This window comes from Hemiscyllium ocellatum, chromosome 50, assembly GCF_020745735.1.
Source record: "Hemiscyllium ocellatum isolate sHemOce1 chromosome 50, sHemOce1.pat.X.cur, whole genome shotgun sequence".
Taxonomy (NCBI): Eukaryota; Metazoa; Chordata; class Chondrichthyes; order Orectolobiformes; family Hemiscylliidae; genus Hemiscyllium; species Hemiscyllium ocellatum.
This window is the reverse complement of record NC_083450.1, coordinates 6,304,204-6,316,210: the sequence shown is the minus strand read 5'-3', so window position 1 is coordinate 6,316,210 and position 12,007 is coordinate 6,304,204. Positions and strand designations below refer to the sequence as shown.

Genomic DNA, 12,007 nt, shown 5'->3' with positions numbered 1-12,007 from the left:
TGCAGTACCCACTTCCGCCTTCTTGTTTGAAGTAGGGATTGGCGTGTGTGTGTGCATGTGGTCCCTGGGGTAAAACTGTGATTGTACAGTGTCACTAGGTCAAACCCTGAAACTTCCACGCTGATAGTATTGGGGGTCTGTCTGCAGCACGTGGACTGTAGTGTTTCAGGAAAGCAGCTCACTCCCGCCACTAGCCAATAACTCCCAAGGTCCACGAATGAATTAAAAAGATGCGGGAAGGATATTTTCCCTAGCTGAGGGTGGGGCAAGAATCTCGAACCAGAGAACGTTGTCTCAGAACACAGAGTAGACCATTTAGGATAGAGATGAGGAATTTCGACACTCAAACAGTGGTGAATCTTTGGAATTCTTGACCCTGGTTAATGTGGAGGCTCAGTTGCTATGAATTTAATACTGCAATTGATAGATTTTGAGATGGGTGCAGGGAAGTGATGTTGAGATAGAAGACTAGCCACAGTCTCATTAAATGGTAAAGCAGGCCTGATGGGCTGAATGGCCACCACCTCCTCTTCTTTCTTCTAATGTGTGTGCCTGGAACTATGGGTAGTGATGGTGATGCTCAAATATTCCATGGTCAGGCAGGAATCTCTCCTGCTCTTACTAACTCCCATCAGTATGTATTGGAAGAATTTGCAAGTTGATCCCCCTAGATTATGGCTAGATTATGGATGCATCTCTCTCGGCTGTCAAGTCCTGGAGTGGGGCCTGAACTTTGCAACCTTTCGTCCAGAGGCAGGCATGCGACCTCCTGAACTGCAAGACCTTCCATAAAATTGCAATGCGTCTGATTAGTGAGACACTAGGTGGATCCAGTACCATCTGTACTACGCTGCTCCCATAGGTCAGAGTTTGGTTTTTACTCTGAATCCTAGGAACCAGAGAAGGTGGTCTCACTAGACAATGTACTGCAATACCCTGCATCTTTCCATCGCTGAATCTTAATCAGACTTTCTCCAGGAGTATAGTGAAAGTTTTGCAAGGTTTGATATAGTGTGAGGGCTTATTAGTCCCAAGTCTACGTACCCCTCAACCCTGACTCCTGTCCCCTCGGCTCACGTTACTTCCCTTTTTGTTTTCACTCCTACATGGAACCACCTATCTGTACTTCAGCCATAACCTGGTCTTTTGTTTTCATGTTGGACCACAAAGTGTGGCATTCCATTTGTGAAAGAATACTTTATTGCTTTAAGTGTTTCTATGAATCTGTGGCTTTGTAGATTTGCACTTTTTCACCTCTTAGTCAGTAAATCATGGGTTCGCATTTTACTTTAGACACTTGAGCACAGCGCTAGGCTGATGCCCCTAGTTCTATCGGAGTGCTGCACTGTCAATGGTGTTCTTTCAGCCATCGATGCCTACCCCCTTAGGTAGACCGAAAATACCTCGCCCATTCCACCATTGTGCGAAGGGGTGGGAGTAGGGTATGGGCGGGAAGGGGAGGGTATTGTCCCTGGCGTCCTGGGGCCAACTATTATTCCTTCACAAACACCACTGAAAAAGAAGCCAGCAATTTGAGTCCTGGTCTCACTGCTGTTGGTGGGAGCTTCCAGTGTGTAAATTGGCTGCTGAGTTTTCTATTGTATGAGAAACTACAGTCCAAAACAAAAACGTTTCATTGCCTGTGAGGTGCTTTGGAATGCCTGGAGGTGGTGACGGATGCCAGAGAAGTACAAGGCATAGTCATACAGCATGGAAACAGGCCCTTTGGCCCAACTTGTCCATGTTGACTAGGTTTCCTCAACTGAACTCGTCCCATTTGCCTGCATTTGACCGAGATCCTTCTAAACCTTTCCTATCCATGTACCTGTCCAGGTGTCTTTGAAATGTTGTAATTATAGCTGCCTCTACCACTACCACTTCCTCTGGCAGCTCCTTCATACATGCACCACCCTCTGTGTGAAAACATTGCCCCTTAGGTCCCTTTTAAATCTTTCCCTTCTAACCTTAAACCTATGCCCTGTTGTCTTAGACTGTCCTACCATAAGAAAAAGACCTTATCTATGACCCTTAAGGTTTTTAAAATACCTTTAGAAGGTCAATTCTCAGTCTCCTACGCTCAGGGATATCGGTCCCAGCCTGTCCTTACAATTCAAACTCTTCAGTCTTGGTACCATCCTTGTAAATCTTATTTGCAAGATCCTGTTGTAATCTGAGGTAACCTTCTTCACTGTCCACTACACCTCCAATTTTGGTGTCATCTGCAAACTTACTAACTGTCCCTCTTATGCTCGCAGCCAAATCATTTATATAAATGACAAAAAGTAGAGGACCCAGCACCGATCCTTGTGGCACTCTCCTGGTCACAGGCCTCCAGTTTGGAAAAACAACCCTCCTCCACCGCCCTCTGTCTCCTACCTTTGAGCCAGTTCTGTATTGTCTTTGAGGAATACGTTAGATGTGTGCTTGCAGTGCTACGGTATATCAGGTGATGGAAAATAGGACTCAAAATAGGTAAGTGGTTGTTTTAGAACTGGCACAGACTCAGTGGGCCAAAAGGGCTGTTTTCTTTGCTGTAGACCTCTGTGACCTAAAAAAACACTGAACTAGTTCAATGGGCAACTGTTTTTATGTGCGGTAAAAATAATTGAGATTCTGTGCTTTGGCTGGATACGCTTGTACTTTCTTTTGAGTTAGGCAGACTGTTAATAACTATGCTTTTCTCTGTCATTTCAGGAATAACTGTGGGCCTGAGTGTCGAGACCACATCATGGAAGAGCACATTGAGCAAAGCACAGTGGATAGGCAGGGCCCCGTCGACTACGGGGTCCAAATACGCTTCATAAATGACCTCCAGGAGACCCATAAATCCAAGAAAGCCAAGAAGAATGTGGCCAAGTCAGGATCCTATGGGGTCATGGTCCGGGTCCAGGGGATCTCTGGACAGCCGTACGTGGTGTTGAATAACAGTGATGGGGTATCACCAACGCCTGGGGCACAGTACAGGACAGATTCTGTTAGAGACCGCATCCCGGAAGAGAATGGTTCTGCCATGCCCGGCACCTATCCAGAGATTAGGGAAGGTGCAAAGGAGCTTGACGTTCCGGAGAACCCTTACGGAGACACCACTTCCAGTCGCCGTCCCACCGGCAATGATTCCCAGTGCAGTACCTCCGACGAAGAAGCAGGTTCCAGACACTACGTGCGGCTCTACGATTCGGAGGCCTACCTTCGGAGCAGCAGAAATGCTGGCTCGTATGAGAGCGTCGAGGGCCACATGTCGCTGCCCCGCCGGAAGCCCGCACACCCTGAAGAGCAGCTGAGGAAGTCTCACTCCCAGGGATCGTTGCTCAACCTGGAAGAAGAGCCATTTCCCCTCGACCTTCCATCCGGGAAAAGAGCGGACCAGAACACCCGGAGCTCTGTCGCGTCAACCAGCAGCGAGCAGTCTGGCAGCAGCGGCAGAGGGAAAATGCAGGGCTATTCCAACAACCTGTACCCGGACGAACCTCGAGCTAACCTATCCGTGTCGAACTCCACCAGTTGGTCAAAGCCACCCAGCAAAGCATCTTCTGCCACAGACGTTTCACTGCAGTCCAATGACACCAGTGCGATAGACACCAAGCCACTCTCGTCTGTTGACTCCTTAATCAGCAAGTTTGACCGAAGTGGCGGGCAGCAGAGGGGCCGAACGGCGAGACGTAATCGGATTACGGCCAGTGACCAGAAGCGGTCGCAAAGCCTTGACAACAGAGTGCCGACACACCGCTCCAGCAGTGGACCGGAACTCAAGAAAGAGCCTGACTGGGATGAGGGATTTGAGACGCCCGGTGGCCAGAAACCATTCCGTTCCGGTGACGTGATGGATGTCTGCAAGGACGTCAGCTACGAGAAGATCCTGGAAGCCAGGCCTCCAGTGGTCACAAAGGAATCCCCTCCTCAAACCCAGTTGGCTCCTCCGGTCTCCAGTGCAGACAACAGATTCCCTAGCAAACCTGCCAAGGAGCCGGCCCACTTTCCGACTTTCAATGCGTCCAGTCTCCCCAGAAAGTGGAGCCAGAATCAAACCGAGGTGGAACCCGTCGTGGAGAGGAGTCGGAATGCTGCAGTCTTCACTGAGCGAACCATGCAGGTGAAATGAAAGACTAGGTCGCTGGTAGATTTTTCTCTTTATTTAACGGTTTGAATTAAATTTGGTGAATGAATCTGGAATAGAAAAGCCAGGCTCTCTCATGGCGACCATGATGACTATTGTTGATGCATTGTTCAGAAATTCATCTGTTTCTTGAGATTAGAATTGTTTGGTGGTGGTTTTTGACTGGTGCAGATGCAGTGAGCCAAGGGGACTACCTTCTGTGCTCCAGATCTCCATGACTGGTTCACTCCCTCTACTTTTTGTCGTTTACTTAAATGATTTGGATGCGAGCATAAGAGGTGCAGTTAGTAAGTTTGCAGGTGACTCCAAAATTGGAGGTGTAGTGGACAACAAAGAGGGTTACCTCAGATTACAACAGGATCTGGACCAGATGGGCCAATGGGCTGAGATGTGGCAGATGGAGTTTAATTCAGATAAATGCGAGGTGTTACATTTTGGGAAAGCAAATCTTAGCAGGACTTATACACCTTAATGGTAAGGTCCTAGGGAGTGTTGCTGAACAAAGAGACCTTGGAGTGCAGGTTCATAGCTGCTTGAAAGTGGAGTCGCAGGTAGATAGGATAGTGAAGGCGGCGTTTGGTATGCTTTCTTTTATTGGTCAGAGTATTGAGTACAGCAGTTGGGAGGTCATGTTGCGGCTGTACAGGACATTGGTTAGGCCCCTGTTGGAATATTGCGTGCAATTCTGATCTCCTTCCTATTGGAAGGATGTTGTGAAACTTGAAAGTGTTCAGAAAAGATTTACAAGGATGTTGCCAGGGTTGGAGGGTTTGAGCTACAGGGAGAGGCTGAACAGGCTGGGGCTGTTTTCCCTGGAGCATCGGAGGCTGAGGGGTGACCTTATACAGGTTTACAAAATTGAGGGGCATAGATAGGGTAAATAGACAAGGTCTTTTCCCTGGGGTTGGGGAGCCCAGAACTAGATGGGCATAGGTTTTGGGTGAGAGGGGAAAGATATATAAGAGACGTAAGGGGCAACTTTTTCGTGCAGAGGGTGGTACGTGTATGGAATGAGCTGCCAGGGGATGTGGTGGAGGCTGATACAATTGCAACATTTAAGAGGCATTTGGATGGGTATATGAATAGGAAAGGTTTGGAGGGATATGGGCCCGGTGCTGGCAGGTGGGACTAGATTGGGTTGGACTGAAGGGTCTGCTTCCATGCTGTACATCTCTATGACTCTAATGTTCCTTTCCCTGAGGAAGGAAATCTGCTGTCATTTTTCGGCTTGGCCTACATAAGGCTCCAGGCCCAAAGTAATGTAGGAGACCCTTAGTTGCCCCCGGTGGGCAATAAACACTGGCCTCACCAATGACACCCAAATTCCATGGGATTTCTAAAAAAAATGTAAACTTAACATGTGTCCAGTGTCTTCAAGCATTTACACCCTCCCTAAAATTAATGTTTCTCTTTTGTTTGTTCTCTTCATTCAAACCTTATCTGGATGATTTGAAATTGCGTATTCCCATTAGCTTTGCTGTTCTTTGGCAACAGGTCACTTCAGTTGCATAAGGGCAGTCTCTGTTTACGTCCCCTCCCCAACTGTTAGAACGCAGGGACAGCGAGTAATCAGGAATGCTAAGAGAATGTTGGGGTTTGTTGCGAGGGGAATTAAATGCAAGATTGGGGGGTGGTAGGGGAGATTATGTTTCACATTTTACAGGGCTTTGGTGAGACTGGTTCTAGACCCCTCTCAGCCAAGGGAAACTGCTTACCTTGTCAAGTAGAAACCCAAGGGGCAACTTTTTCAAGCAGGGGGTGGTACGGGTATGGAATGAGCTGCCAGAGGATGTGGTGGAGGCTGGTACAATTGCAACATTTCAGAGGCATCTGGATGGGTATATGAATAGGAAGGGTTTGGAGGGATATGGGCCGGGTGCTGGCAGGTGGGGCTAGATTGTGTTGGGATATCTGGTCGACATGGACGGGTTGGACCGAAGGGTCTGTTTCCACGCTGTACGTCTCTATGACTCTAAGCCTATCAGGATTTGTATGCTTCAGTAAGATGCCCCCTCGTTCTTTTAAACCAGTCTCTTCCAGAGGACAGTCCTACCATTGCAGGAATCAGTCTGAAGGGCAATTGTCACACTCCCTCCATTGGCAGATATATATGTCCTTCAGCCACCTCCAGTGTTGCATACTCTCCATGAGTAATGTTGAGGATGAGGGTTTCTATCATGTGTCTTCCTAGGTCTACGCAGGCCAGTTTTCAACCTGCAGATCTTTGGACACAGGAGAGGAGATGCTCCAAAAGCTAGTGGGATCCAAATTGTAGGATTTGCTTCCTGTTCTTATCATTTCAGGTGTTTGGACAATGCAGCTTTATTAATGAGATGCCTGTCATTAATATTATTGCTGCCACACTTCAGGGAGAACATTGGCACCAGTCGAGCAACGTTTTGGTTTCAAAGTGCTTACTTACAGTTAAAAATCACAAACAACACCAGATTACAGTCCAACAAGTTTATTTGGAACCACCTGCTGAACGAGCGCCGAGAGTCATAGAGCTGTCCAGCACGGAAACAGACTCTTTGGTTCAACTCTTCCATGCAGACCAGATATTCTAAATTTAATCTAGTCCCATTTGGCCCATATTCCTCCCAGCCCTTCCTACTCATATACCCATCCAGATGCCTTTTAAATGTTGTCATTGTGTTAGCCAGCACCACTTCCTCTGGCAGCTCATTCCATACACCCATCACCCACTGCATGAAAAGGTTGCCTCTTAGGTTCCTTTTAAATCTTTCCCTCTCACGTTATATCTATGCCTCTAGTTTTGGATTCCCCCTACTCTGGGGGAAGAACACCCTGGCTATTTACCCTATCCGTGCCCTTTTATGATCTTATAAATCTCTACAAGGTCACCCCTCAGCCTCTGCTCCAGGGAAAATGGCCGCAACTTATTCAGCCTCTCCCTATAGCGCAAACCCACCAACCCTGGCAGCATCCTTGTCAATTGTTTCTGCACCCTTTTAAGTTTAACAACATCTTCCTATCGCAGGGAGACCAGAATTTGAACTCTGGTGAGGTCACCATTGGAATACAATGTCCTGTCCAGCCGCAACATGACATCCCAGCTTCTGTACTGAATGCATAGACCATTAAAGGCAAGTGTACCCAATGCTGCCTTCACTACCCTGTCTATCTGCCACTCCACTTTTGAGGAACTATGAACCTGCACCCCCAGGTCTGTTTGGCAACCCTCCCCTGGACCTTAACATGAAGTGTATAAGTCCTGCCCTGATTTTCAAATTTCTCCCTCCCTACCTCTGTGATGTTCTGCAGCTGCACAACCCTCCGAAATCTCGGTGCGCCTCTAATTCTGGCCCCAAATTAAATCGCTCCATCACGAGCAGCAATGCCTTCAGCCAATGGCCTGCCAACACTGACATTCCCTAAACCCCTCTGCCTCACTTTCCACCTTTTTTAAAAAAAAACTGCTTTAGACTCTACCTCCTTTATCAAGCCTTTAATAATCTCCTTTAATGTCAACATTATGTAGCCCCCCTTTGTTTAACCTCATTCCTGTAAAGCTGCTTGCCTGGTTGCATTACAACTAAAGGAGCTAGGTTGCTTTTAGTTCTATCTCCGGTCGTCTCCCGATTATTTTGTCAGCCTGAGGTGTCTCTTCCATTTCGGACAGCAGCAGTTATACCAAAGCTGAAAATGTGTTGCTGGAAAGGTGCAGCAGGTCAGGATCCTGTTCCTTGGATGCTGCCTGACCTGGTGCGCCTTTCCAGCAACACATTTTCAGCTCTGATCTCCAGCATCTGCAGATCTCACTTTCTCCTGGCAGTTATACCAAACCCTGGTTAGACACCATTTAGAGTGCTGTGAGCAGATCTGGGTAACACCCCTTTGGAAGCATGGTTCAACCTTGGAAGGGAGTGTGACATAGGTTCGTAATATTGTCACTTAAGGGTTGCGTTATGAGGATAGATTATACAAATTAGGCCTGTTTTCACTAGAAGTTAGAAGGCTAAAGGGGTAATCTGGTCAAGCTATTAATGGGAAAAGACATGTAGATAAAGATAAACTATTTCCCCTGGGGATTCTCGAGCTAGGGAACGTAGTCTGAGATATTAATGCCAGACCCTTCAGGAGAGATCTTGGGAAGATCTTAGGGAGAGGTTTGGAACTCTCTTCCACAAATGGCAGTGGATGCTGGGTCAGTTGTTGGTTTTAAATCGGAGGGAGATAAAACAAAGGTACTGAGGGATACAGGCCAAAGACAGGCATGCAAAGTTAGGTCACAGATCAGCCACAAACGGTGGAACGGGCCCGAGGGGCTGAATGGCCTATTCCTGTTTCTATAATACCACCACTTTGCATATGATAAAAGGCGAAGGAGATGTGTTTGATATTTCTTCTGCCTTAGACTCATGCAGCATGGAAACAGGCCCTTTGGCCTAACTTGACCATGCCGACAAGGTTTCCTCAACTGAACATGTCCCCTTTCCTGCGTTTGCCTTCTAAATCTTTTTTATCTGTGTCCTGTATTGAATCATAAAGGCATACAGCACAGAAGCAGGATGGAAACAGTCAACATCGCCATCGCCTTGGGTTGTTGGGCCACACAATGGCTCAGTGGTTAGCACTGCTGCCTCACAGTACCAGGGTCCCAGGTTCGATTCCAGCCTCTGGCAACTGTCTGTCTGTGTGGAGTTTGCACATTCTCCCCGTGTCTGTGTGGGTTTCCTCCAGGTGCTCCGGGATGTGCGGGTCAGGTGAATTGGCCGTGCTAAATTGCCCATAGCATTAGGGGCATTAGTTAGAGGGAAATGGGTCTGGGTGGGTGGATTTAGGACCATTCGGTGTTGCCATTTTGGCACGAGCGTTTTGGTGCAGCCTATTTTGGCGCAGATATACGGTAGTTATCAACGAAAATCAACATAATAATAGAATTATTAAATGGGTAGTTTCCTGTAGTTTGTAGTTATTATTAAAATAACTAGTCATCAAAGAAGAACAACTGTAGAGGGAACTTTACAAGTGATTAATGAGTGCCTAGAAAATTTGTCGGAAGCATGCCAAGGAGCGATGCCTAACAACAAAGCGCCGAAGAAAATGGTTCGTAGGACAAGGAAGGAAATTGGTGCTTACACAGTAAATCCAAAACAATTTAGAAGAACTTGTAATTCCAGATAGCTTTAAAACATATTCTGTTAATGAATACAATGAAGAGCAATGTTTACCAGCCGACAGCAGTAGCACCACCTGCAGAATCCTTCTATTTGGAAGAAAAAGGAAGGCCGAGTTTCTGAAACAATCAAAAGAAGTTACGTGTTGATGGAACATTCAAAATTTCCCCACCTCTGTTTTCACAAGTTTGTTATTTTAGGGGAAATACATAAAGGTGTGTTCCCACTGTTGTATGCTTTACTCCCCAATAAGTTACGAACAACATATGATGAATTATTTGAAATGGTTCTGGAAATACAGCCTGAACGCTGCCCTGACATTATCAACTGTGACTTTGAACTTGTACATCTCATAGCAGGGCACGATATTCCATTGAAATGAAAGAAATTCAGAAATGCACAAATAACTACAAGAAACTACCCATTTAATAATTCTACTATTATTTGGTTTTCGTTGATGACTATCATATATCTGTACCAAACAGGGCATGCCAAATCGCCCGTGCCAAAATGGCTGCGCCGAATGGTCCCACTCCGTGGGTGGGTTACTGTTCGGAGGGTCGGTGTGGACTGGTTGGGCCGAAGGGCCTGTTTCCACACTATAGGGAATCTGATCTAATCTTATTCTCTGGCTTTCTTATAGCCTCTAGCAGTGCACCTCTCCATGTCATCCACCTGTCTGATTGTATTTCCTTTTCCCCCTTTTTTTCACTCCTAATTTCTCTTTCAGTTAGAAAATACCTCTGGATCTTCTGTTTTCAAATGCTATATTTGGGTATCTTTTCTCTTTACATATTTTGTAATCTGTCCTTCTCTTCAATCTTTTTAAAATTCTTTTTCTCTCCCTCTCTTGCCTTATATTCTTCTCTACCACTCTCACATCATAGAATCTCTGCAGTGTGGAAGCAGGCCATTCAGCCCATTGGGTTAACACCAACCCTTCAAAAAGCGTCCCACCCAGACCCAACCAGTAGCCTATCTCTCTCTTTCCCATGGGAAACAATGAGACAATTTAGCATGGCCAATCCACCTAACCTGTGGGAGAGAATCAGAGCACCCAAAGGAAACCCCACGCAGAGACAGCGGGAGAACGTGCAAACTCCACACAGACAGTCGCCAGTGGAATCAAACCCAGGGCTCTGGTGCAGCTGAACCACCATACTGGTCCGTATTTAGCCAACCTTTTCACTCCTGATCTCAGTCTAACCCACTCAGTTGTTCACTGAAGCTGATTCTTTGATGCCAGATAGTTCATAAACTACACCTGAACCCAGCTGGAACCTAGGGAGCATTCCAAACAGATAATGTGTGCAAATACTCGCATTGTTTCAAATGTTTGGTGTGACCCATGTCAACTGGTTGACTGGCATAATAACAATGTCACTGAACACTCTCAATCTGGAAACACAGATTAATGTTCTGGGGGCAATTTTCCTTCCCACCAATCTGCTCCATCTTCCACTCCAACCTACCTCCTTTACCCCCACCATTCCAAATACCTATTGCACTCCCAGCTACCTTCCTCCCCCAGTCCCACCCCCCTCCCATTTATCTCTCCACCCCTCCGAGGCTCCCAGCCGCATTCCTGATGAAGGGCTCCTGCCCGAAACATTGAGTTTCCTGCTCCTCGGATGCTGCCTGACCTGCTGTGCTTTTCCAGCAACACAGTCAACTCTGATCTCCAGCATCTGCAGTCCTCACTGTCTCCTCCCTAATGTTCTGGGGATGCAGCTTCAAATCCCATCATGGCAACTGGTGGAAATTAAACCAAGAAAAGTCTTGGTTATAAAACTCGTGCTAGTAATGGTGACCATTAACGCTTGAAACAGTTGCATGTTTGCAACAAAGGATAGGATAGGATAGGCTGGGCCTTCTTCCAGTGGAGTGTAGAAGGTTGAGAGGTGACCTTACAAGAGGTTTATAAAATCATGAAGCATATAGATAAGGTGAATGGCAAGTGACTTTTCCCTAGAGTGGGGAATGTCCAGACTAGGGCACATATTTTTAAGATGAGCAGAAGAAAGATTTAAAAAAAAGAATTGCAGGGCAACTTTCTTTTACACTGTGGTTCGCGTGTAGAATGAACTTCCTGAGGAAGCGGTGGATGTGGGTACAGTTACCATGCTTAAAAGATATTTGGATAAGTTCATGAATAAGAAAAGTTTGGAGGGATATGGGCCAGGAGCAGGGACTAGTTTAGTTTGGGATTGTGGTCGGCATGTTTAGATGAGATGAGATTAGATTAGATTACTTACAGTGTAGAAACGGGCCCTTCGGCCCAACAAGTCCACACCGACCTGCCGAAGCGCACCCACCCAGACCCATTCCCCTACATTTACCCCTGCACCTAACATTCCGGGTAATTTAGCATGGCCAATTCACCTGACCTGCACATCTTTGGACTGTGGGAGGAAACCCATGCAGACACGGGGAGAATGTGCAAACTCCACACAGTCAGTCGCCTGAGGCAGGAATTGAACCCAGGTCTCTGGTGCTGTGAGACAGCAGTGCTAACCACTGTGCCACCGTGCCGCCCACAAAACCTGGTTGGGCCAAAGGGTCTGGTTTCGTACTGTATGACTCTAAATGCTGATACCATAAACAAATACTAAAATGAGTAATGAGATAAAAATTGCGCCTGGTTAACAGCTCTTGTTTCTTTATGCAGGTGTTTGTTTTGTTTTATCAAAATGCAATGCTTCACATTTATCCAAATTAACTCAGTTCATTGCCTGTTCCCAATAGTGCAATT

The 12,007-nt window shown here is 46.6% G+C and overlaps 1 protein-coding gene across 5 annotated transcripts in view; it reads left to right on the top strand.

The window, feature by feature from the left end:
• Window positions 1-12,007, top strand: part of cgnb (cingulin b) — a 126,884-nt gene that overhangs the window by 36,353 nt on the left and 78,524 nt on the right. For all 5 annotated transcript variants that reach the window (XM_060820786.1, XM_060820784.1, XM_060820785.1 and 2 more), the window contains exon 2: window positions 2,695-4,090. In XM_060820786.1, coding sequence (XP_060676769.1) covers window positions 2,729-4,090 — 1,362 coding nt within the window. In that variant the 5' untranslated portion in view covers window positions 2,695-2,728. The remainder of the gene's footprint in view (window positions 1-2,694; window positions 4,091-12,007) is intronic.